This window comes from Anomaloglossus baeobatrachus, chromosome 9, assembly GCF_048569485.1.
Source record: "Anomaloglossus baeobatrachus isolate aAnoBae1 chromosome 9, aAnoBae1.hap1, whole genome shotgun sequence".
NCBI classification, from domain to species: domain Eukaryota; kingdom Metazoa; phylum Chordata; class Amphibia; order Anura; family Aromobatidae; genus Anomaloglossus; species Anomaloglossus baeobatrachus.
The window spans coordinates 172,824,585-172,852,096 of NC_134361.1; the positions used below are offsets into that span (position 1 = coordinate 172,824,585).

Genomic DNA, 27,512 nt, shown 5'->3' on the forward strand with positions numbered 1-27,512 from the left:
ATTGGATTATCAGCTGTTTCCCCCATAAAGTAGAGCAAGTGGTGTTCGGTAAGTGTCTATGTGTATGGACAACTTCCCAGCGCATGGGTCTGACCAAGACCGCGTTGAGAAGGCCATATTTCACGGTCCATATCCAGATGCAATGTCTGGACTGATTCTGGGTGTCCTGACCCAAACTTAAAGCCTCAAATATGCCAATATCAGGCTGCAAGTTCAAGTCAGGATACCCGCGGTCATTTCAGGGGGTCCGTATACAATCTGTGACATATGGACATCTATCTTACAGACACGGGGGATCCTGAAAAGTTTTGAGATGCAGGTGAATTAAATGTATTTAGTGCACAATCTAGGTTTACAATCCTATATAATGTATGTAGTTATATTATGACTGTATGAGGTTACGGCATATTATGTAAGTGACCACTTTATAGCCTGAGCCATAGGCTAATTTAACGCTTTTGCTGCGGTTTTGGGTCAAAGTAATATTTTTAATTAAACAATTGCGTAAAAATTGATTTTTTTCAATAACTCTCTGAATGCAAGAACAATTTCCACATTTTTGACAAGACTGATTTTTATAGCACACTATTTTTAGACTCATAACATGACAGTAAGGTTAATAATATAACTTTCATTACAAAATCTTCAGTTTTACTAAACATTTTGATGCAAAAATCAGTACACCCCAAATAAAAAATTACTACGAAAATGAAGAAGACGATCCAGCTGAGTGATCGGGTGATTTATTCAGTGCAGTTCAGACAAAGCATATAGTCGTGGTTAACGCGTTTCTGGCTTAACGCCCTTAATCATAACAAACGCGTTAACCACGACTATATGCTTTGTCTGAACTGCACTGAATAAATCACCCGATCACTCAGCTGGATTGTCTTCTTCATTTTCATTGCTTTGCGGCCAGGGCAGGGCTGGATCCGAGTCTGAGGCAAGGTGAGGTCAGATGTGGGTGAGCTGGATTCCTTTACAAAAAATTACTACACCTAATATATTGTATGGACTCCATGATTTTTAAGGATGGCACTAAGAACTGCCTTTTTAGAGCCTGGATGCTGGACAGAGAGTGATAACAACTTGTCTCTTCAGAATGCCCCATAGGTGTTCAGATCAGGAGACAAACATACCCACTGAATCACTTTCACCTTCCTCTTCTTCAGAAATGTAACATTGACCCTAGATGTGTGTTTTGGATAAATTCCATGTTGGAAAAGTGCACGTCTACAAAGGGCATGGCGTGATGGAGTATCTTCTCTTTTGAAATAGATATACATAGTATATTTGTGAATTCATGATACCATCAATGAAATGTAGTTCCCCAACCCTAGCAACACTCATGAAGTCCCACATAAGGACATGACCACCACGTCTTGCTGTAGGCAACCTGATCTTTTCTTTGAATTTCTCACCTTTGTGACACCATACAGTTTTGAAACCATCAGTTCCAAAAACATTTATCTTGGTCTCATCACTCTTGAGTATAGAGTCCAAGTAGTCTTCAAATTTTTCAGCATGGGCCCTGCCCCTGGCACATTGGAGATGGGCTTTTTTGTGCATAGGCTTGACAAGAGGCTTCCTACCTGGACGAGACCCATGCATGCCACTTTTAAGCACTCTATTCTGTATTGAGACACATGAAACACTCTCTCCGGTTTGGCTTTCTACTTCTTTAGCTAACTGCAAATGCAGTGAACTTACTTGGGATTTCCTTCATCCCTTTCAGTCAGAAGAAGCTCCTGTTTAGGTGTTAAATTGTTTGGTTGACCTGGACGTCTTTGTGAGGTGATTGCAATTATTATTATTTATTATTATTGAGCCATTTATTCCATGGTACTTTACATGTGAAATAGTGATATACATAATAAAAACAAGTACAATACAAGGCACAGACTGGTACATACAGGAGGAGAGAGGATTCTGCCCGCGACAGCTCACAGTCTACATGCAGTTCCATCTGTGTTACTGTTTTGTATCACTTTTGTATCACCATCTTCTTGCAACCTTCACCTTTCTTGTGTAAAATTATTTTCTTTATCAGGTCTTGTGAGATTTCTCTTGCATGTGGTGCCATTTCTGAAAACGTGAAAACGTGAAATGGGGTGGTTTTTTTTTAAGTAACTATCTTTTATAGTAAACTGTATGCTGAATACCTGTTTAATGGATAATTAAATGTACCCGTGGTTGGATTCTTGTAAATTAGAATCTTGCAAACTAAACTTTAGTTTATTGGGGTATACTCATTTTTGTTACATGATCTTGAATTAATTTGTTAGGAAAATTCCTTCTTTTGAATTTATAAAATAACAAATCTTGCTAGTAATCAATGGTCAACATTTCCGGGAGTATTATATGGCATGGTATCCCATAGAAATGTTGATTCTTAAAAGAAACTAAAAGTTTTCTGAAAAATCTGTTGTGGTGTATTTATTTATGCTGAGTAATGTATATTTTATGTATCGTCTATAAACCTCCAGTAGTGGAGTTACTAAAAATCTGTGCATAGGCTGCCATTATTTTTGGCAGTTTAGGTCCCATTTACACAGGACAATGTGCTGTTGAGAAGGATTATCTTTTGTGCAAACCAAAAAATCATCTTACCCGAGAAACGAGCATTTTGCTTCATCCGGCTGAACCTGTCGAACCAAACTTCCATGGGTCCGCATATCTCTAGTCCCAAATTACACTGAAAAGGGTTCAACTATCTAGCAATGATTGGGGCTGCACTTCCACCTTTTGGGGTCTCAGTATCAAGAGTGGGATTCCACAGACCTCCAACGCCCTACTGACTGGGAAAGTGAAAGATTTCGCATATTATCCGAAGATCGAGTGCTTTGAACTTAGCGTATTTACTGTTCAGTAAGTGCTTAGTAAAGGATGAGGCACAAATATTTAGTTCAAAACATTTTCACTTTGAGGGGGGCCACGGAGGGTTAAGAAATGCAGTTCTGCATGTCGGGATCACGATTGGAAGTTTGGACTCAATTTTTGGATAAAAAATTTGGATTCTTTAGAGTGGCATTAGAGACAGTTATTAGCATTTTGGATGTGTTATTACAATAATCATTAGTCGGTGGTTGCCCATTGTTTTCTTCAATAAATGGCACATAGGCTGGAGGAGGTTACTCAATATATATCCTATAATCGCATATATTGAAAAAAAAAAATAAAAAGCATTGAGTGACTGAAGCCCATTTTGTGTGAGTTCAATTTCTAATGATTCGTTGTTTTACGTCCCTTTAAATGGTTATTTTCAATTCAATTCAATTGGCACAAGCAACTTTGTTATGTATTTGTTATTAAAATGTCTCTTTCTTCTGAAGTTACATTAATTTTATTTTCTATTGCTTACTGCTCATTGCCTAGGTTACCGGCCACCACTGCTTGCTAATAGCGGTGGACAAGCATGTGCAGTGCTTTAAGCTCTTTTCATTAGAACTTGAAAGCACTACGCTGAATCTGACTGGGATAGCTGGAGGCACTGTTAAAGTCGCGCCCCAGGGCAGCCGGGCTGCTCGGATCCGGGCGATCCATGGCTCGAGGGGTCCCGGATGTGGGGGCACTATCGCCCAGTTTTAAATAAAAGGAAACTTAATAAAAATAGTCCAACTACACCACTCGCAGTGCGCGGCCAGGGATGGTATGGTCGCCGCTGCCGGCCCTCCCTGGGGATGATGGATGGGGCAGCGTGGATGGTGAAGCACTCCGCGAGTAGGGCTTTTCCCCAGGGGCAGGTAAGGGTTAACATGGAGCCACAGGGAAATAACTCAGTCTAGACAGGGGAGTGCAATTTGTTCGCTTTACTTACAGCTGGGTTCGCACCCTGGAGACGTGCTGGATCTCGAGTCCTGTGTCCCTATGCTAGCTGGCCTGGTGCCACTTGCCCACCGATGCATTCATCTGTGTGTGGGTCCTCCCTGGCATGGAGCACTTGGAGGTCTGTGACGCCCTGGACTAGCCAGTTAGTCACAGACAGAACACCACACACACCCCTTCCCCGGATAGGTGACAACAGTCACACTAAAAACCCTTGTTGCCACCCTCCAGGGTCTGATGTCCACACCAGGTGGGGCGGAGTCAGGCAGTTGACTCCGCCCACTGAGGAGTTCACAGGCCTGGAGGCGGGAAAATAAAGACAGCTGAGTCCAGTACAGTACAGAGTTGAATCAGGACAGTGGAGGAGTGAGGAGCGGAGTCAAGGGCAGACCTGGGACCAGGCCTGCCACGGACTGTCTAGGTGTCTGGGTCGGAGCTCAGGCACCTCCAGCAAGGTCGGCAGACGGTGGTGGCCATCTGCAGGAGTTGGCGAACGGTCGGTGGAACCGTAGGACCGGGGTCGGGCGGTGTCCCGCCGGTACCGAATCGGGGAGCCGATTGGAGCCAAGCACCAGGCAGGGTACTCAGACCCCGACTAGGTTAGAAGCCACCCTGATAGTCAAATTTACTGATTGCGGTCTGGACCTCAGGGGTTCATTCCCACCCAAGTCCCGATTGACGGCAACAGCTCAACCATCCCGGATAAGTGCCACCGCCAAAGGCAAGAGATCCAAAGGGCCAGCGCCTGTGGGCAAACGGGCTCCTATGACATTTACACGCTGGGGAGCGGACTACCAGTGTCCAGGCACAGGAGTCACTCACAACACAACACAGGTGCAGGGAAACGACAGCCATCAGCAACCTGTCCAGGGAGAACACCGCAGCCAGCTGTGGGCCCCGTCCATTCTACCGCTTGGTTTACGAGAGACTCAGTTATCTTGTGTCAGAGTGAGTACACCAGTGCCGTCAGGCACCGCGACCCTGCGCCCTGCACCCCGGCCTTTATCCTCCCCGCGGGCCTCCGGGACCATCACCCCTGCCCACGGAGGGGTTAACACCAAGATGCATAACACCGTCACCAGGAGGCCTAGTCAACGGCAGCGGTGGTGTCCATCCTATGATCACCACAACCCGTGGGTGGCGTCACAAACTTTACCAAACAAACACCCCAAACCCCCCCCTGCGTGCACCGCCACTACATCCTTCCAGGGCGACATGACCCCCGGGTCCGGAAGCGCTCGAGCCACCGACACACGAGCCCGGACCCGAGCGTCTCGGCGGCCGCAGCCGAGGCCGCGGGGCGGTACAGGTCCTCCTTGTGTCTGGGTCCTGTTGCAGGCAGCTTGGACTATTTAAGGGAATATGTCCCAGTCCACCCTTTGCTGCTTATGCGTCGGACGTTAATGGTGGCAGATGAGTCCTGGAAACCCACCCGCCTGGCAGAGTTAACAGATGGCTTGAAGTCCCGGTCTGTTCTGGGATCTGCACCCCATGCGTGCAATGTACTGGGAGCCCTGGATTTCTACTCCCACGGGATTCCACTGTACCTGGAGCTTGATCTCTTGCTCTCCAGCTACTTTCTCCCCTGAGTGGCTGCTGTTTCTACACAGGTCTTGGTGGGGTCTTTGCTATTTTCATTGTGTCTCAAGATTCCTTTGTCTTGACACCTTTACTGACAACTCTCTCCTTCTTACTCCTCTCACTTCGGACTCACCACTCTAGACTCCCCTCAACCACTTTTCTTCTTCCTTCTCATTCCCTTGCCACACCCCCCTGGCCACACGCTCCTCCCCCAGGTCTGATCTCTCGCTTCCCAGTTGGCTGCCTGTTAGCTCACTGTGCTCAGCCTTGTCACCTGGTTCTATGGGAGTCTCCCACCCTGGTTTTGGAGTGTAAGTGTCATGGTGTGCTGGTGTGTGTACTGACTGGCACAGTTATGTAGGACCCAAGCTGTTACAGTGATGTTACCTTGTTTTGTGACACCTAGTTACTGCAGGGGTGTCACATTAACTTCCAATTCAGGCCAACTTTAATGCCACTGCACTTCCAATGGCATTAGGAGCACACACATTGGGCCAGAGGTGTGACAACGTCATTGATCCATGCTGACAATCAAGCAGTGATTCTTCTAAATCCAGGAAAATCTGAAGTGCATTTATTGAACTTTTGATTAGTAATAATTGAACAGTTGTTAGACTATATTCCATATATATTTTACTAGAGTTTTACCAGATCTGTTTATTGCCTTCATGTCAAGGTTTTGTTTTTCTTTATTGTGATCCTTGATATTTTTTTTCATATTTATTGGATTTTTGACCCATATTTTTTATCATATTTGTAGCTCCTTGGTACTATACATTTGAGGCGGAGTATGCAGAGTGTACACAATTCGGGCCAGACCTGTCACATGGAGTTTTGCACAAACGTCGATGAATGTCATGCTGTGTGCTGATTCATCGGCAGGTTAGCAAGAGTTATTCTCTGCTGGTCTGCTTGCTCCTTAGGTCACATGTTGTAGGGAGGCCTATTACATCTGATCTCCAATTTATGTTGGTTGAAACCTTTCACCCATGCCAGCTATTCTGTGTTGGTCTGTGAATTGTGGTGTCCCAGACTTACTGGTGAAAGTTGTACTCATTGCCTGATGCGGTTATGGAGTTTACCACTGTTGTTTTTGTACTTCCTTCCTGCTCTTGTCTTTGTTCCTGAAGTGTACATGCTGTGTAACAGAGTTCTGGTTTAACCTTGTCTGTCTTTATCTGTGAGGCTTCATCACACTTCTGTCCCATCATCCCTGGTGGAGGGGGGAATCAGATAAGGATTGATCAAGAGCAGGGCCAGGGAGGAGACTCAAGCCTCTCCACCATCAGGAGTATCCCTGAAATTATGGATAGAATAGGGCCTAATAGCATAAAGGACAGCTTAGGAGTCTAAGTCCCCATTATCCCATAGACATTGTGACAAGACCCACATTGTGTGAATGCATGTTTACATTTTTTTAAGTAGTTTTTAACCCTTTATAGTTTCATAAAGCCTTGTGTGTGTTCATCATTTTCATGGCCCCTTTCTATTTCTCTTGTACAGTTAATCCCTAAGATTTATTGAAAGATTTACTGCAATGTCCATTTAGATTTTCATGGGATAAATATGTCAGGGACTTGTGATTGTAGCGCAGCATGTTCTTCTGTCAATGAACGGAAGTAAGGAACAATCAAGGGAACGAGATGTAGTGAATCTACTGTCTATATTTTAATCAGTTTGGACATTTTTTAATCAGGCTGAAGAAGAAAAAGCAAAAGATATTAAATTTCCCATAAGAATAAGGCTAAGCTCATATTGAGACGATGGGTGTTGTTTCTGGAAGAAAGTAGATACGTTTTCCTAATCTTTTGCAGCATCATCCGGTCAAATCCTGGCAGACTCAACTGAAAATAGAAGAGAATTAAAGTTTTCATACACATGGTGCAGGAAAATATCAGCTTTTGATTTCTACCACAGATTTTCTGAATAAATTGTGAAACTGACCTGTGAAAAAGTGGCGATTTACAGATTTAAAAATCTAAGATATGACAGAGTGTGTGCCATTAGTCCACTACAAACTGCAAGATATAAACAGCATATAGCGCGGTTATTAGTCTATCATGAACAGTTGAAATTTTCCGAGGTTACGCGCATGCGTGAATCGCGATGACTCAGGCGGTTGTTTGTCTACCATAAACAGTTGAAATTTTCCGCGGTTACGCGCATGCGTGTATCGCGATGAGTGCACCGAAACACTTGCGGGATATTGTGTCAAAATTTGACAACAATCGGTCGGGAACTTTCTGAGAAAAAACAGATCTTTACAAACGCACGTAAGATTTTTATTTATATAGATAGTTTACTGCACTGACAGAAAAAAATTAACTACAGAGAATGTGAGAAAAAACATCTAAAACTAGACCAATCAACATATTAAAATATTTAAAAATTCGCTAGGAACACGAGATTGTGTACTACACTTAATCCGGGTTCTCCATTCAGTAACAGCTCCCATGGACGGCTAAAGCGAAGATGACACATTTCTTCCACAGGCAGATGTTTCACAGCATCGGACAGCTGCTTAGGTCCATCCATGGTCCTAGTGAGGCCACACAGGAAAAAGGAACATGTTTTCCGTGTAACTTGTCCCGTCATGTAAAATGGATAATGGTCTAACCATTTGAAAATCGCAATTAAACGTTTTTAGAGCTGTTTCGGTGGAGAGTTTTATAAAATGCCTGTTCCTTAAGAACTACTAACACTGAATCAGGAAGATTATTATGGGGTAAGAAAAGCAATTTCAAAGATATTATTATAAATATAAAATAGGACAGGTTAGGTCCTTGAGTGTTGTATATGTTGTACAGCTACAAGATGCCATATGCGTATATATACAGTATATACTGTATGTGTGTATGTATATATATATATATATATATATATATATATACACAACCAGCTCTACCCTCACCTACAGTATCCTCACCCATCCCTTGAAGACTGTGAGCTCTCGCGGGCAGGGACCTCTGTCCTCTTGTACCTGTCCGTGCCTTGTATTGTTTATGAATATTGTACTTGTCCCTAGTTTGTATTCCCCTGTCACATGTAAAGCGCCATGGAATAAATGGCACTATAATAATAAATAATATATATATATATATATATATATATACAGTATGTCCACCCATATCCTGTCCACCGCCATTAACTTGAGAATGGCGGCAGCTGTAGGCATAGAAGTGGTGTCTAGGTATAGTAAAGTAGCCACGGGCTACGCAATGAAACCACCTATAGCGCCACCTGGTGGAAGACAACGGAGTTAGCATTTTTATTTCGAAACAGAACGAGATAGAGAAAAAAAGTGAATTACAAAGTTGTAGGGCATCATCAATTCAATACAAATCGACACCTTATATACACTTACACAGTCACAGCCTAATGGCCAAAACTGTTGGCACCCTTGAAATTATTCCAGAAAGTGAAGTTTTTCTCCCAGAAAATTGTTGCAATTACACTTCTTTTGTTATATACATGTGTATTTCCTTTGTGTGTATTGGAACAACACAAAAAAACCAAAAACAAAAGAAAAATAAGGAAACTGGACAAAATTTCGCCCAAAACTACAAAAAATGGGAAGGACAAAGTTGTTGGCACCCTCAATTTAATATTTAGCACACCATTGAATAAATAACTGCAATAAATCACTTCCTATAACCATCAACAAGCTTCTTACACCTCTCACCTGGAATTGTGGATCACTCTTCTTTTACAAACTGCTCCAGGTCTCTCTCCACATATGTTCAATGGGATTTAGATCCAGACTCATTGCTGCCACTTCAGACCTCTCCTGCACTTTCTTTCCATTAATTTTTGGGGGCTTTGAGAAGTATGTTTGGGGTCATTGTCCTGCTGGAAGACCCAGGGCACAAACACAGCTTTCTGAAACTGGGCACTACATTGCAACCCAAAATCCTTTGGTAACCTTCAAAGGGTTAATCTCCTGTGCTGCCAAACCAGTCCAAATGATGTAAATAAAATGATTTTATTGGTCAACACGTTTCAAAGCCCTCAGAAGCTTCTTCCTCAGGGCAATCTTCAGATATCTTCAGATATCATGATGCCTTGCACACAATCAAGGCACCAAAACAACCCCAAAGCATCTTTGAACCTCCACCATATTTGACTGTAGGTACTGTGTTCTGTTCTTTGTAGGCCTCATTCCATTTTCAGTAAACAGTAGAATGATGTGCTTTACCAAAAAGCTCTATCTTGGTCTCATCTGTCCACAAGATGCTTTCCAAAATAGATTTTTGCTTACTCGGGTACATTTTGGAAAACTGTAGTCTAGCTTTTTTATGTCCCTGTGTCAGCAGTGGGGTCCTTATGGGTCTCCTACCATAGCATTTCATTTCATTTAAATGTAGACTGACAGTTTGCGCTGACACTGATGCACCCTGAGCCTGCAGGACAGCTTGAATTTCTATGGAACTTGAGTGGGCTACTTACCCACCATCAGGGCTTTGCTGCGTTTCAACCTTTCATCAATTTTTTCTCTGCCTTCCAAGTTCAGGTAGATTAGCTACAGTGCCATGGGTTGTAAACATCTTGATTATGTTGCACACCATAGAAAAAGGAACATCAAGATCTTTGGAGATGGACTTGTAACCTTGAGATTGTTGATTTTTTTTTAACAATTCTGGTTCTCAAGTCTTCAGACAGTTCTCTTCTCCTCTTACTGTTCTCTATGCTTAGTGTGCACACAATGCAAAGATTTAGTTAACTTGTCCCCTTGTTATCTGTTTTCAGGTGTGATTTTCATATTACCCATACCTGTTTACCCACAATTTTGGAAAAGAAGTCAACAATTTTGTTATGCCTAATTTATTTTTTTTTTCATGTGTAATTATGTCAAAGTTGCCTTTTTTCCCTCAGTTTTTTTGTTGTGTTGTTCCGATACACACAAAAGAAATAAGCATGTGTATAACAAAACGTGTAATTGCAATAAATTTCTAGGAGAAATACTTCATTTTCTGGAATAATTTCAAGGGTGCCAACACTTTCAGCCATGACTGTATATACAGTACTGTGCAAAAATTTCAGGCAGGAATAGGAAAAAATACTGAAAAGTAAGTATGTTTGCAAACATATAAAATGTTATTAGTTTTTTTTTTACAAATTGCAAATTGAATCAACAAAGGATAAACATAAATCAAATAAATATTTGGTGTGATGACTAATGCTGGGTGAGCGTGCTCGCCACTGCTAAATACATTAGAGTGCTACGGTAATCATGGTGTTCGGAAGAGTATCATGGGGGCTCCAATGTGTTGTACATGAAACAAGAACTCAAATAGCCGTCTCCCTTCACTGAGTGATGGGAGATGGCGCCCCAAACAAAACAAAAAAAAATTCTCCCTCCTTCCAGAAATGCTCTGTATATGTCTGGCCGCATGTGGGCGGAGAGCTGAACTGCCCAATTGACTTTCATTATACTCGTTACTCGAGTTGAGCCCTTTCAGAGCATCTCACCTGCTCGACTCAAGAGCATTTTAGTGCTTGCCCATCACTAGTGACCACCCTCTGCCTTGAAAACCGCAATAAAGCTTCAATTCTTCTTGGTACACTTGCACGCAATCTTTGAAGAAACTGGCCTGGGTGATTGTTTCAAACATCTTGAAGAATCAGCCATATTTTATCAATATCAGTATAGTCAATTTTATCTGCAGCAGAATGACCCCAATTTACAGCCAATGTCACTAAGAAGAATCTTCAGCATAATGTAGTACAAAAATGGAAGTGATCATTCGACCCCACAGAGCCCTCATGTCAACATGAAGTCTTTCTGGGATTACAGAGACAGAAGGATTTGCACAATCTACATCCACAGAAGATCTGTGGTTAGTTCTCCAAAATGTTTGAAACAAATTACCTGCTGAGTTCCTTCAAAAATTGTGTTCTTGTATACTGAGAAGAAATGATGCTGCTTTCAAAGCAAAGGGCAGTCACACCAAATATTGATGTGATTTAGATTTATCTTTTGTTCATTAACTTTGCATATTGTTAATTGATGAAAATGAACCATTAACGTTTTTATTTTTCAAGCATTCTTGCTTTGGAGCTTTTTTCTACACCTGACTAAACGTTTTGCCCAGTAATGTATACATTATTATTATTTATTATTATTTTTATTATTATAGCGCCATTTATTCTGTGGCGTTTTACAAGTGAAAAGAGTATACTTAAATACAAGTACAACAATCGTGAACATTACAAAAACAGACTGGTATAGGAGGAGAGTGGACCCTGCCCGCGAGGGCTCACAGTCTACAGGGGATGGGTGAGGGTACAATAGGTGAGGACAGAGCTGGTTATGCAGTGGTGTAATGGACTGAGGTTTATTGTAGGTTGTGGGCTTGTCAGAAGACGTGGGTCTTCAGGTTTCTTTTGAAACGTTCTACAGTACTGTAGTCAGTACTGGAGGGCATACCTAATCAGTGGTGCTGCCCGTTTGTGTACCATCTTATACTGGAGACCCTCTCTCCATAAATTCAGACGTCACACATATGGCACAAGTTTAGTAAGTTTCATGTGTATCCCTTTTATTTTTATGTAATTGTCTACACTGTATTTGTATTATTTCCCTTTGTAATTTCTTGTATATTTTTTATAAACACTGCCTATTTTCGGATTAAATATATAAAATTTAATAGGTTTGTTCCTTCTGCTCTATATACATGACCCCCAAACCCGAAGAGCCTTTTGCTATCTGGAACGGGTGTCTGAACTACCTGTAAAAAGTTCGGTGGTGGCAGCGAAATTATTTTTGCTTAGAATTATTGGGGTGCTACCCGTAAGGGGTACCGAGGTAAGTATATATATATATAGGGGCGGCACGGTGGCTCCGTGGTTAGCACTGCAGTCTTGCAGCACTGGGGTCCTGGGTTCGAATCCCACCAAGGACAACATCTGCAAGGAGTTTGTATGTTCTCCCTGTGTTTGCGTGGGTTTCCTTCCAGTTCTCCGATTTTCTCCCACATTCCAAAGACATACAGATAGGGACTTTAGATTGTGAGCCCCAATGGGGACAGCATTCCTGATGTATGTAAAGCGCTGCGGAATATGTTAATATGTTAGCGCTATATAAAAATAAAGGTTTATATATATATATATATATATATATCCCATTAGTGGGAATCAGTGATATATATTACCCATGCTGGGAGACCTTCAATATTTAGTATTAGTAGCTCAGGAGCCTCATTTACTTATTGTCTGGCAGTACCGAAAGTGACCTGCCAAAAGGTGGGGGGGGCACTAGAGAGCGGTCTGATCGTGACAAATTGGTGAACAGCGGGTGGATCTTGTGAGACCCCCACCCAGCTGTTCATGACAAAATTATGCTATTGAACTGTTGTTTATTACCAAATTTCTCCTGGACAGTTGGGAGAAGTTGCTCATGGAGAATGTTCACATCCTCTTCTTTATTCATGGTAGTGTTCTTAGGTAATACTTTGAGTGAGCCAATTCTCTTACATGAAGAGCCCCCACACATGAATGATATCCATATGCTTTACTGTTGGCAGGGACAGGACTCATGGTAGTGATCGTCTTTTCTTCTCAATCATTCTTCTAGATGTCCCAAACAAACTGAAGAGGGCTTCATCAGAAAAAAAACATACTTGTCACATAAAGGATTTTTATTTAATCCCTTTCTTGTTTCTGAATAGTCACATTTGCCCATGTTTGCTGGATTGTAGAGCTGTTGTTTTTACTGTGATGTTAGAGCCTTGCTATGACTTTTGCTCTGACCTCTTGTTGCTATCCTCTGGTCTGCTTTTTAATTGCAGAAGAAATTTCTGCAACTAAAAATTCAGTTCTGTTAATTAGGGATGATCAAATCTTTTGAAATTTCCAGTGAATCGATTTGACCCCATAGTCCTCTGTATAGTATAATGGGCCCCACATTGCCTTCCATAAAGTATAATGCTTCCCCATAATCCTCCATATAGTATATAACAGTCCCCACAGAGTTGTCCACATAGTATAATAAACCCCATAGTCTTCCATATATTAAAATGCAGCCCCATAGTCCTCCATATAATTTAATGCATCCCCATAGTCAACATATATTATACCGTACCTACCATAGTCCTCCATATATTATAGGCTTCCAAATAGTCTTTCATATATTATAATGCACTATCCATAGTCCTCCATATATTATAATGTGCCCCACATTTTCCTCCACATAGTATAATGCACCCCATAGTCCTCCATATATTAGAATACAGCACCCATAGTCCTCCATATGATTTGATGCATCCCTATAGTCAACATATATTATACCGTACCTACCACAGTCCTCCATATATTATAGGCTTCCAAATAGTCTTTCATATATTATAATGCACTATCCATAGTCCTCCATATATTATAATGTGCCCCACATTTTCCTCCACATAGTATAATGCACCCCTAGTCCTCCATATATTAGAATGCAGCCCCATAGTCCTCCATATGATTTAATGCACTCTTATAATCACCATATATTATATCGTACCCCCATAGTCTTCCATATATTATATTGCTTCCAGATAGTCCTCTATATATCACAATGCACCACCCATAGTCCTCTATATATTATACCTCCATACAATATAATATGTTATAGGAGCAGTACGGTGGCTCAGTGGTTAGCACTGTTGCTTTGCAGCACTGGGGTCCATTGTACCTACACCGAGGGTTAATCATCACCTTGATAAACTGTTTCTCCTGCCGCTGCTGGTTGTTTCTATACCCATATTATTTATTACTCCCCTGATGAATCCCCACTATTGGGGAGGAAACGCATGGGGAGGGCCCATTGTTTGGGGGTATACTTATGACACTTGGGTGCTGCCCTCGTTAGGGTGGAAGCCAGACAAGGAGCATGACAGGATTTACTTTATTGAGAATCTGTCCTGTGGCTTCCAGCTAAACTCTTGCTGTGATATGGGTCTCATACTACTGACTGGATGAGAGCAATCTATGTGTCAGCCCCGTACCAGCAGCCGGGCTGCTCGGATCCGGATCCGCAGTGTGGCTCGAGAGATTCTTCCAGACCCGGGGGTCACGCGGACACTTCAAATAAAAGGAGGACGTATTTGTACGGGATGTACCGTACGCAGTCTGTGACGCCACCCACGGTGTGTGGTGAAGTGTGGCACCACCGCTGCTGTTATGGGGCACCCGGGGTGATGGGACGGCAGCTATTTGTTAACCCCTCCGTGGGTAGGGATGGTTGACCCGGGTCCCGGTGTCTCGGTGCAGGGGGGACGGTGATGGCAGGGACCGGCGCATCTGGTCAGACCAGGGAGTCTCAGCTTACTCACGATTAAATGAATCAGACACGTACAATGGTTAGCCAAGGTGCTGGTGGCCGGCCGCCGCGGTCGGATGTATTCTGGTCTCTCACCTGGGGTGATGGTCTGTGTCACTTTCCTCTGCACTGCGTTTTTAGTGTGTGGACTTCCCGGTGTGGAACACGGGAGTTCGCTCCCGGTCCTTTTGTTGGGAGCCGTGCCCGCTGACGCTGACCTGTGGGATCTATCAGGCCCTGGCGGATGCCCTATCCCTCTCGGTGGGTGGTTGTCTGCTTTTGGGACTTTGGTTGGGACTGGACCTATAATCCTGCCCTCAATTGGTTAATTAGCTAGGCCGTTGGTTCCGGTCCTGGCTTCAGGGACCAAGTACCCCCTTTTTGCACGGTTTCCGGGTCGGCTCTCCGGTGTCGGTACCGGCGGGCTACAACCCTGCCCCGGTCCACCTCGGATCTCCGGCAGCCGTCTTCCCATCTCCTGTTAGACTCGGACCACCGACTGCCACCTAGCCAACACGCCGGGGCTCCAACCCCGACGCCTCTGCTCTCTGGCTGAACTTGAATCTCACTCCTCAAATACTTCACTCCTCTTGAGCTACCACTTCAGCTAGAGCTTGACTGTTGCTTTTCCCGCCCCGGGTTCTCTAGATCCCTGGGGGGGTGACTAGGATTTGGTTGGCAAGGTTTAACCCTGTGAGGGAAGGAGTTGTGCATGGGCCTATACTGTGTGACCACCTGCCGGCGCCAGGGCATCACATCTAATTATATTTTGTATATATATGTGACACATTTATGTGCTTGTTTAGCACTTGCACTTTATTGTTAGTTTAGGTGTACGCCTCTGCATATTTTAACAATTTGAATTAAAAGGTATATTTTATCTCTTCATGCTACATTGCTCTATTGGGAGAAGAGATTCTTATCCCTCAACTTTAACTTTGTGGGTTTTGGCTATTATAACAAGTATCCTCTAGGCCAGAATGCAGGCTGCTAGTTAGGTGTCTGTAGGTGTAGGTGCTCTCTGAGGAATATACAGGTAAAATGTTATGGAATAAAAGAGGGAATGATCATTTATGCAATTCCCTAGTATAGTAAAGTGTTTCAAAGCTGGAATTTCACCTTTCTCAAAAAAACCCCACACTCTACTATGTTGGTATAAAAAGTGAGACCTTAGGCTATGTGTCCACGGGACAATGTACCAGTGGATTTTGCCACGGAAAACCTGCGGATTTATCTAGATTTTCTAGATAAATCCGCAGGTTCAAGCAAGCACAGACACTCCCCATGTTATCTTATGGGATTTGGGGAGTGCTGTATCAATGCTGCGGTATGTGCGGCTGCGGAATATGCTGCGGATTTCCCGCAGCCGCACATAACTGCATGTCAATTAGTCATGCGGACACATCTGCGGATTTCCTGCTCCTCCACTATGGAGATACAGGGCGGGAATTCCGCAGGTATTTCTGCACTTGTCCCACAGGTTTACCGCAACAACTCTGCACATATACCGCAGCAATGAATAGCTGCGGATTCCGGGGAGCAGCTGCTGTAAACCTGCGGAAAAGTCCGCGAGTACGTTGACCCGTGGGCACATAGCCTTAGGTTTTGTGCAGACACTGAGTACTTGGTTACAGATATTTCTGCATCTATTGGCAGGAAAAATGCAGCGCAAAACATGTTATTTTGATGTGTTTTTTAAGCGTTTTTGATGGTTTTTATGCATTATTGACTTTTTTGCATGCATTTTTCAAATTGAAGCCAATTGGTGCAAAAACACAGCAAAATCACTGGAAGAATTGACACGCTGCAGATCATTTTCTGCACCAAATCTGCAAGGAGAAAATACTCAACGTGCACTTCAGGATTCTCATTGACTTTGCTGGCACTAGGATTTGGTTGCACTTTAATGACAAATCTGTACTCAAATATGCATAAAAAATGAAAATAAAACGCACCATGTGCACACAGCCTAACTCTACAAATCTATACAATAGGTGTGAGCGGCTGATGCTATCTTGCAGTGTAAATTATATTAATAGAACTGTGTTCGGTTTCCATACTGGGTGATGTAAAGCCTTCATACTATAAGGGGAGGAGAGGAAGAACAAGGGAAGAGAGGAAAGGAAAAATATACAGGGGAGGCAGAGCACAGAGGCAAGGACCAGACTGCATCTCCCAACTGTGCTCACATCAGCATCACTAAGGCACATCCCTGCGGCAGAACCATCCACCTCGGGGTAGAGAAAAGAAGACAGGGAAGACTAAGTATAAGAAAATTCATAAGGGAGAGGTGAGATGAGGCAGGCGGAACACAAATGGCACAGAAAAGGCAAGATGATGTGAGAGAAAGGGCATATTGGATGCATGCACTCTGCTGACTGCTGTGTGGTGGAGCTTCAGAGGAGAGGGCCAGTGAGTGGGGACAGACTGAGCCAGAAAGGGAGGGAGCAGGATGCAGTGCTGATGTGGGGAGGGTGTCAGCGCACAGACGTATGTGCATAGAATAAGGCAGAGATAACAGGGGACCAGATACACAGGGAGGGGAGTGCGAATGGACCACTGCTGGCAGCCTGTTCTCTGTACAGCAAGGCCAGAACAGGGTGAGGGTGCAAGAAAGAAGGGCAGCACAAGAAGGTGCAAGAAAGAGGGGCAGCACAAGGAGGTGGAGGTGCAAGGAAGAAGGATAGCACAAGGAGGTGGAGGTGCTAAGACGAGGGGCAGCACAAATAGGTGGAGGTGCTAGGAAGAGGGGCCACACAAATAGGTGGAGGTGCTAGGAAGAGAGGTAGCACAAGGAGGTGGAGGTGCTAGGAAGAGAGGTAGCACAAGGTGGTGGATGTGCTATGAAGAGAGGTAGCCCAAGGAGGTGGAGGTGCTAGGAGGAGAGGTAGCATAAGGCGGTGGAGGTGCTAGGAAGAGAGGTAGCATAAGGCGGTGGAGGTGCTAGGAAGAGAGGTAGCACAAGGAGGTGGAGGTGGTAGGAAGAGAGGTAGCACAAGGAGGTGGAGGTGGTAGGAAGAGGGGCAGCATAAGGCGGTGGAGGGCCTCCAGCTAGGGTTCAGAAACAGTGGGGTGGAATACAGAGGACAGGTGAAACGTGACTGACAAGCCAAAATTATTGATGGCGAAATACAAAGCAGGGAATTGGATAAAATAAAAAAGAGAAGACAAGAAAGGAAGGTAGACATAATGGGCGAGAGAGAGAGGGCGATAGCATTGGCGGGATAATAAGGCTAGGAAGCTAAAGTACGTGCCATAGAAATAAGATAGAGGGAAAAGCGATTGGAGGGCAGGAAAGAGCTGAGAGGGAGGGAGAGATGGTGAAGCCTGCAGACAGACAGAGGTGATGTAAATACCTGGAAGGAGAGCGAGGGAGTCAAGAAAACAGGGAAGGAAGAGAGGACAAGATCCTGCTGCAGAATGATGGGGAACTCACCGCAAAAACAGAGGAGCAAGAAGCATCACAGAATGCAGCCGGCAACAGGTACACATCTCCATATTGCTGTATCCCCACCCTACACCCAAATGTGGATGCCAATTAGTTACACTGCCAAGATCTTACTGACAGGAGGTGGATTAATATAGACACTTGTGTGGGAAGAGATTGTAAATACTGTCATATGTGTGAAAATCTGATACTGTAAATTGCTGCTGCCATTGTAAAGCCAGCATCTGCTCCACATCCCATGCCTTAGAATATGATCAGGCGGGTCTATGTGCCATTGGAGGAGACCACCGCGCATCACGTTCTGCCTCCATTACCTCGAAACAATAATGATAAACTTCAATGTTACAGAATCACTCATTGACTTGGTGTTTAGTAAGTTGGCCAGCACGTTGTGATTTATTACATTGCAGCCAGGAAAAGCACATGTATAGCAAACAGTTACGAAAGAGAGGAGAAAGTGCAGCGAGGAGAGTAACAATGGTCCGAATAATGGTAATCGCAATCCATGTTCATGAGTTTCTGTTTAAGTTTATAAAATGTAAAAGTCGTATGTTTCCAGAAAATGGACTATTCTTCTTGGGTATTGTCACCTTTATGTCGTCCCTTTTTACACGTCAGCAATTATTAACATTTACGAGAAGAAATATTGTTTCCTATGTTAAGGAATTTGTGTATTTGTAAAAAATGGATGCAGAATGATTGAATGGACGAGTCTCATCCGAAATACGGTGTAGACTTATGGATGCTCACATGCCGAAAATCTGCATGTGAACTTAGCCAAACTTTAGATCTACTGTCCTACAAGACTAGATTCATGGATACAGTAACGTAGCCAGAGGTCCCTTACAACAGACAGCTTTGCTAATCTTACTTTGACACTCTCAAATAACTTTTTGGTTTGGCAAAAAAGAACGTGCCCTATCTAAATGTTGAGCGTGGACCAATTATTGTAGTTCTTCCATGAAATTGTTGCACATTCTGTAGATCCATTCCTTAATTGGGGCTAAAACACAAGTCCACCATCAATATACAGTGTGTCCACGAACGGAGGCAGCTATAGGCATAGAAGTGGTGTCTAGGTATAGTAAAGTATCCATGCGCTACGCAATGAAACCACCTATAGCGCCACCTGGTGGAAAACAACAGTTAGAATTTTTATCTCGAAAACACAGTAAATGGGATTGTTCAAAGGGTTGCCAACAGACCTCTGTCACGCTGTTCTCTCCAGTGTTTAAACAAGGATGAGTTGCGCAAAGAGAACAGCATGACAAAGATCTGTTGGGCAATCCTTTGAACAAACCCATTTACTTTACAGTATGTACTATTAGCAGTCTACAGTATTTTGTCAGGTATGATGTTGAACACTTATTTGCATAATAGGGTAATTCCCCGTTTTATATCTTCTAATCATAGCATTTCTGTATGAAAGGTGTCGATTCGTATTGAATTGATGATGCCCTACAACTTTGTAGTTCACTTTTTTTCTGTATCTCGTTCCGTTTTCGAGATAAAAATTCTAACTCCGTTGTTGTCCACCAGGTGGCGTATTAGGTGGTTTCATTGCGTAATGCATGGCTACTTAACTATACCTAGACACCACTTCTATGCCTATAGCTGCTGCCATTCTCAAGTTAATGGCGGTGGACAGGATATGGGTGGACACACTGTATAATGAACACTGACAGTATACTTCATCTTTGTGCACACAGACATGATTCATACAGAAAAGTGCGTCAATTCTGTAAGAATTGTCTATAACAAAAAGTGATTGGCTTCGAATCTGCTTCATATAGAGTTGTCTTCTGATGGACCTTTGAGCCTTATTAGTGTATTTGCACATAACAGCTTTTTCAGGTGGATTCCTCTCCGAAAAATACTAGAAAAAGCTCTAAACGCTCAGAAGAACATCCAGTACGTTCAGTCTTTTGAGCACCTTTTAAATGCTTCAGATTTCTAAAGATGCCAGGTAGTTAAAAGAAGTGACCTGACCTTTCTTGAGGCATTTTCTGCTCTGAAGGCATTGTATATTTTATTATAGAAGTTAATAGGAAGGCTCAGAAGATGCTCAAAAGACTCCTGGGCTGCCTTTTGAGCGTTTTGCCAACAATTTTGCTTGAAAATTTATTAACAGTTTGTTCGTTGGCATTAGAACAAAATGGTTGGAAAATGTCAATAAGAAACAGACGGCACAAAAGCTCTCAAAAAACGCTCAAAAAAACACCTCCAAAAAAAGAAGCATGTGTTTCTTGAAGTGTCTTGTATTGTGTGTGACGGGCCCCATGGGGTCTTGGGAATACTCGTCAGGGAATGTCACTGGTGGCGCTGCCCGGTTTTGTGACCCCGTCGGTGTCAATAAAAGAGATGGATGGTGGAGATGTTGATGAGGAAGGGGTTGAGGATGTTGGGAGTAGTTGTCTCATGACGCCACCTGTGGTGTGTGGCCAGGGATTAGTCATTGCTGCGGGTGATGTCCTCTGGAGCGGATGGTGTCGCAGCTCGGATGGTTCGGCTTCCCACAGGTAGAACCAAGTGCCCAAGGGAGGGTGATGGTGGTGGTAGTGGCTGTTGGCGCCAAAGCGAGGGGCGACGACAAGGACGGGCTGACAGTGGTTGTGGTTTAAGGTCTTTACTTACCGAAGGATAGCCGCCCACGGAGTGCCAGTCACAGATAAGTCAGAGGGCAGCACCGGTGTTGGAGAGTGTCCTTTCACACTTACCCTTGAACAAGTGAAACCCAGGCTGAGCTTCCTGCTCCAAGCCTCAGGCTCTGAGAAGATGAAGAGAATGGTGTCGTGTTGCCAGAACTGTAGTCCAGACTTGACTGACTATTGTGTGAAGTTTGCTCCTACTTCTCCCCCAAGTGGTGCCCGCTCCCCAGGTAGTTGTCCTAGTGACAGGGAAAGTCCCATGCCTCGTGATGGCCACCCCCCAGCCTACCCTAATCCAGTCCCCAGTGGGAAGGCACCTAAGCTGTATGAAAACTAAATGTGGAAACACCAGTGATTAACCTCCTCCTTACCCAAGATGAACATTGCACCTTAAATGAGATGCAGTAACCTGTGGAGACTGAAGCCTCAGGGGCGCCACATGTGCACATACCCTTATTTAATCAGAACTGTCGGTGGACCAATAGCAACTTACCTGTATGTTACAAATGTGACAAATGAACAATGACAACAACAGAATAGCTTCAATACACATTATCACCCATTGTCCTGGCCATGCCTTCCTCACCATGTGTTTAATGCTGTGTTTTTATTGTAAAACTGCCTGTAAACCTTATATTTCTGTGGCACAAGCATCCCACTCAGCGGAGCTCAGCGTGCATGTGTTCTCAATGAGGAGAGTGGAATAACTGTAGCAACAGAATATCTTGGTAAGAATAGATCAGACATGTTGAAATCCAATATGCCTGATCCTTCTTTCCTCTGACATCTGGCATTAAGGCCTCTTTCACACGTCCGTGTCTCCGGTACGTGTTTGGTCCATTTCCTCACGTATCGGAGACACGTGCACACGTAGACCCATTAAAATCAATGAGTCTGCGCTCACATGCGTGTTCTGCCATGGAACGTGTGTACGTGTGGAACATTCGTGTGCCCGTGTGCTCCACACGTAGACATGTCCGTTTTTCTCTGGCATCACGGGTGTCACACGGCCCACATACGGACCACACGGAGATGTTCCGTGTCACACGCACCGGAGAAAACACACATGTCTGAGAAAAAAATACCAAATCTTTACTCACCTTCTCCAGCCCTGCAGTCTCTGCCGCTGCTGGCACTCGCTTCCGACCGCCACTCATTATGCTCATTGCATATTCACTTCACTGTGGCCGGAAGCAGCAGCAGCGGGGAGTCGGCAGGACCAGAGACTGAAGATCAGCACCATAGACAGCAAAGCCAGGGACAGGTGAGCAGAAAGTTCCCGTTCTTCGTGTGTTATCACGGATAACACACGAAGAACACACGTGTGCCATAAACACGGCTCACGGAGGGCAAAACGCACCTTTGACACGTCCGTGAAAAACGTGCGTGATTTTCACGGATGTGTGAAAGAGACTTAAGATGGAGTTGGGGCACCATAAACACATTAAATGGACTGCCAGTTCCACTGCAATTAGCAGGTTTGGCTAAAGGTCAACCAACTTGTATGGGCAACTTACAATATTCTTAGTCGATCATGTATGTAAAGCGCAATGGCATTAATAGCGCTATAAAAGTGCGTAAAATAAACAAAAAGTAAAAAAATACTAAATTTGGCTTTATTTAAAAAGAATAAATTAATATTGACTTATAAAAAGAATAAAACTTCCTCTCGAAAGGCAAATCCACACTACCTATAAGGCTTCTCTTAGTAGTACCAATAATCCCATGTTTGGGCACAGTGCCGCAGAGACAAAATGGTTTGTTACATTGATCCTCAGCATAACATAGAGATGTGTACTAGTTAAAAGGGTTGTGCATACTGACTGCCAAATCATGACAGTGAGCATACTGACTGCCGAATCATGACAGTGAGCATACTGACTGCCGAATCATGACAGTGAGCATACTGACTGCCGAATCATGACAGTGAGCATACTGACTGCCGAATCATGACAGTGAGCATACTGACTGCCGAATCATGACAGTGAGCATACTGACTGCCGAATCATGACAGTGAGCATACTGACTGCCGAATCATGACAGTGAGCATACTGACTGCCGAATCATGACAGTGGGCATACTGACTGCCGAATCATGAGTGTGAGCATACTGACTGCCGAATCATGACAGTGAGCATACTGACTGCCGAATCATGACAGTGAGCATACTGACTGCCGAATCATGACAGTGAGCATACTGACTGCCGAATCATGAGTGTGAGCATACTGATTGCCGAATCATGACAGTGAGCATACTGACTGCCGAATCATGACAGTGAGCATACTGACTGCCGAATCATGACAGTGAGCATACTGACTGCCGAATCATGAGTGTGAGCATACTGATTGCCGAATCATGACAGTGAGCATACTGACTGCCGAATCATGACAGTGAGCATACTGACTGCCGAATCATGACAGTGAGCATACTGACTGCCGAATCATGACAGCATACTGATTGCCAAATCATGACAGTAATTGGAAGAATGTGTTAGTTAATGTTGCAAGCAGAGGCAGCTTTGTAGGAGAGCAGTTGCAGTAAAGCTGGCTAGATCCAAGCTCTATGCACAATAATATGTTCTGGGCTGTGTACTTGCCTAGGAGACTGACTACTGCTTGTAGACTGCAGTGATGGTCAGTAATCTAGGCAAAAATAATAATACAAACCCCTATGTGCTGGATAACAGAGATCATTTTTGAAAAATTGCTACATTGTTTTTACAAATACTGATATTTTTACCAGTAACCATGATGAGATTAACCCATTAATCTAATTTGTGAAGGGGAATTATTGTCAATTTACATGATAATGTAATCTGCCTTTTTTGCATCTTGAAAATTGTGGTTGCAGCAACTTGAGGTTGTAGTACGACCTTATTCTCTTACATGTTGCAGCAATGTAGTAGCTAAATAGAGTGATTTTTGGCCAGTCAATTTGTGTCATCCCCAGGTAGCCTTCAGCCTTAAAATAAATCCGTCACCCAGTTTTTAAAATCTATCCTGACTTCCTGTTCCTGTCCTGGCTGAGGTGGCAGCTTAGGGGAGAAGCTCCTGCCACCCCTCACAGAAACCGACTAAAAACAGACCCCCCGGACGAGCCACCAAACAGAGAGCAGCACAGGAGGTTACCTAAAGCAGACAGCTATGGAACGGTACCTCCTGAGAAGCTCTGGGAGCAGTGAGTCAGCCTGGAGAAGCTTTGATATGGACAGAGGAGAAGATAAGATAATGGCACCGAGCCTGATGGGGGAGGAGCCTGAACGCATGGTGCGAGACACAGAAGAGCAAACACAGAGCTGGAAGGGGAGAGATAAGGGAGATATGAGCGAGGAGACAGGAGATAAGGAAGATATGAGCGAGGAGTCACAGGAGGACACAGCAGGAGAGAGGTGGATGCAGGGGACTGATGACTGTGGATCGCAATGGGAGGATGAAGGAGATATGGAGGCTGAGGGGAGAGAAGATGCAGACAAAGCAGGGCAGCTCAGAGACACAGCAGTGTTGGAGGATGAAACTGACAAACAGCACAGGGAGATTAATCCCACTCAGACTCACAGGAAGTCAAATGCAAGAATTCATAGTACCCCTTCCAAAGGAAACAAAAAGCAGCCTACTACACCAACATCACAAGCCTGCAAGCTATTGGGGGATGGAGGTGGTGGCCCAGTCCAGACAAAGAGAACTAAGAAAACAGCACCACCTGCAGGCCAAGACAAGTACACACAAAAGCTTAATGTGGACTATAAAAAACTGGCTGAAGAAGTGACATCACACTTGTCAAAAGAGGTTAAAGTGGCTATTGAGGCAGCCATACAAACATCATTAGCTAATATGCAAAAACAGATAAATGCCCATGCCTCTAGACTGGCAGAATCAGAGCAGAGAATATCTGACTCCGAGGAGACAATACTGGCTATGCAGGCACAAATAGCAGCTCTAGCAAAATCTAATGAATACTTGAAGGATAAAGCGGACGATTTGGAAAACAGATCGAGACGAAACAACTTACGTATAGTCGGGTTGCCAGAGTCTGTGTCGATTGGACGGTTGGATAATATATGCGAGTTGGAGCTACCGCAGGCCCTGGGCATAAAGGCGAAATTCAGAGTTGAAAGAGCCCACAGAGTGGGTCCACTGAGACACCAGGAGGCGAATAAGGGAGAGGGCCAAAACTCAAACAAGAATACCCCGATAAGAGCCAGGCAGGTGATTGTCAAATACCTTGATTATAAGCATAAGGAGGAAATATTGAGGGCCTTTAGAGAACGAAAGCGTCCACTACAATATCAAGGCAACAGACTGCTAATTTTTGGGGATTATTCAGCGGAAGTATCCAGAAGGAGAAAAGAATTTACCAAAATTTGCTCATTTCTGTACAACAAAAAAGTAAAGTGCCAGCTATTATACCCTGCTACACTGAAAGTTAGAAACCCCAATGGCTCGTTTGTATACTACAAGGACTACAAAGAAGCAGAAAACATTCTCATGGCAGAGCTCAACAAGACTAGGTCAGAAAGGCAAGAAAAAGGAGCTAGTGGAGAAGGGAATAATAGAAGAGGATCCCCCACAAGCTCAGGAAGAGATGTGGGACGTCTTGGGGGACAAAAGCAAGTCGAGACCAGGGAGGAAAGGAGGCCAAGCCCGGGTCGACAGCATAATTCTCGCCTGGAACACAGGAACCAACCCTTGGAGAGAAACCATGATACCTGAACTGGAACTCGCTCATTGTTTTTCCTTTTTTTGCCTGTTTGTTTTTTTTTTTCTCTCTTCCCAAACAGGGAGAGGCGTTGAGGAGGATGCATTACGGAGAGAGGGTTGGGGAGGTGAGAGGAGGAGGGGGAAGGGAGAAAAGAGAGGAAAACATCCCAAAGTCTGGGTCCTCTTCCCCCCCTCTTTTTTTTTTTTTTTTTTTTTTTGTTCTTCTCCTTTCTTTCTCCATCTTCTCTCCCCTTGGTCTTTTTTTTTTTTTTTTTCTTTTTCTCCTTTGTCCAGGAACATCATCCAAATTCAAATGAAGTGGGCCTGTTCTGGGCGGACTGATGGCTACCTGGAGTCAGAGATAAGTAGGACTGGAGAATCTTGCTGAGGTTTTGACATACTGTGCTAATTTTTGCATAATTTTCAAAGGCTTATTCAAGTTAGTCCGGGGATAGAACATATATTTTTTGGGGGGTGATTAGGGAGCTACATATTTTGGCTAGGAATAGGGGAGCTCACCAACGTGGCGGGAAACGCCGTGGATTTCTCGGAAGGGAAAATATGTTTTACAGTTACATGCTTTTTGTTGTATTTGTTATATTTGCAAGGTGGGGAAAGGGAGTGTCGATTTTGTGGTACCAACTGTGATTCTAGTGTCGAACATCTCGTCTTCCTTGATGCAGGGGCCCATAGGGGAGGGAGTAGTAAAAGCAGAATACCCAGGTAAACATGATACAGATAACTACGTGGAATGTTAAAGGGCTGAGATCACCTAACAAACGAGCAATGATATTGAGACATCTGAAAAGACTAAAGACAGACATTGCCTTATTACAGGAAACCCACTTGGGGGAGGAGGACTTTTTCCGCATGAAGAAACATTGGGTGGGCACCGTTTACGGGGCAGCGGCACAAGGTAGAAAAGCGGGCACTATGATTCTAATAAATAAACAATTCAGTCATGAGGTAGTGGCACATGAGGCAGACGACCATGGAAGGTGGCAGCACTTAACAATCGTTAGTCCAGCGGGTAAACTCAGTATTTATAATGTCTATGGCCCAAATTCACAACAAATCACATTTCATGATGACATAAAGGCCACCATATTAGCAGATGGGGAGGCTAACATTATAGTGGGAGGCGATTTTAACACTGTCCCAGACTCAGCTGAAGATAGGAGGAGGGGCGAGGAGGGGACAGCTAATGTGGGCAGGAGTTTAGACAATAGGGATGTAACATTAGAAGACGTAGGACTGAAAGACATCTGGAGACTAACTCACCCACATGACAGAGAGTATACACACTTCTCTCACCCTCATGATAGCTGGTCACGTATTGATCAGTTCTGGATCTCGCAAGACTTACTGAGTGGAACGCAAGATTGTGTGATAGAGAATATGGTGATCTCTGATCATAGTCCGGTGAGATTGGGCATTAGAGAGAAATTCAGGAGAGGTACCGATATCATATGGAGATTCCCATCGTTCCTTCTCAGGCAAGATAATTTCCATAAGGTGCTACAGGAGTGGTGGGGAGAATTCGCAGAGGACAATAAGGAACATAGAGAGTCCCCAGTGATATTTTGGGAAACGGCAAAAGCGGTCCTAAGGGGCCGTCTGGTGGGGTACGCAGCCATGATCAAACGGAAAACCAATGAGAATTATAATTTCCATAGTGAAGCAGTACGGGTAGCATATACAAATTATGTGACAAATAGATCTCCCATGACAAAAGGCAGATGGCTGGAGGCAAAAGAGGAATTTGACGAATGGGCCAAAAAAAAGGAACAACTATTCTGGTCGCACAAGGAGGTTGACTTACATAGGTTTGGCAACAAGGCGGGAAGGATGTTGGCCAATCTGGCAAGGGGCAGCAGAAAGATGACAGTGATCTCTAAACTGAAAACAAAGGGGGGAGAGGTGACTACGGATCCTAAGGACATTAATAAACTGTTGGGAGATTACTATAGAAAACTATATGGGTCAGGGAATAACGACATGACTGATGAGGCAGA

At 43.9% G+C, this 27,512-nt stretch overlaps 1 protein-coding gene across 2 annotated transcripts in view; it reads left to right on the forward strand.

The window, feature by feature from the left end:
* The window catches only part of NHSL2 (NHS like 2), a 409,644-nt gene that overhangs the window by 134,038 nt on the left and 248,094 nt on the right, over positions 1 to 27,512 (forward strand). The window contains exon 1 of one of the 2 annotated variants that reach the window (XM_075324045.1): positions 16,830 to 18,188. The exons of the other annotated variant lie outside the window; for it this stretch is intronic. Within the exon in view, the coding sequence (XP_075180160.1) occupies positions 18,125 to 18,188 (64 nt within the window). The 5' untranslated portion in view covers positions 16,830 to 18,124. Of the gene's footprint in view, positions 1 to 16,829; positions 18,189 to 27,512 lie in introns of those variants that run through there. 2 annotated transcript variants of the gene reach the window in all.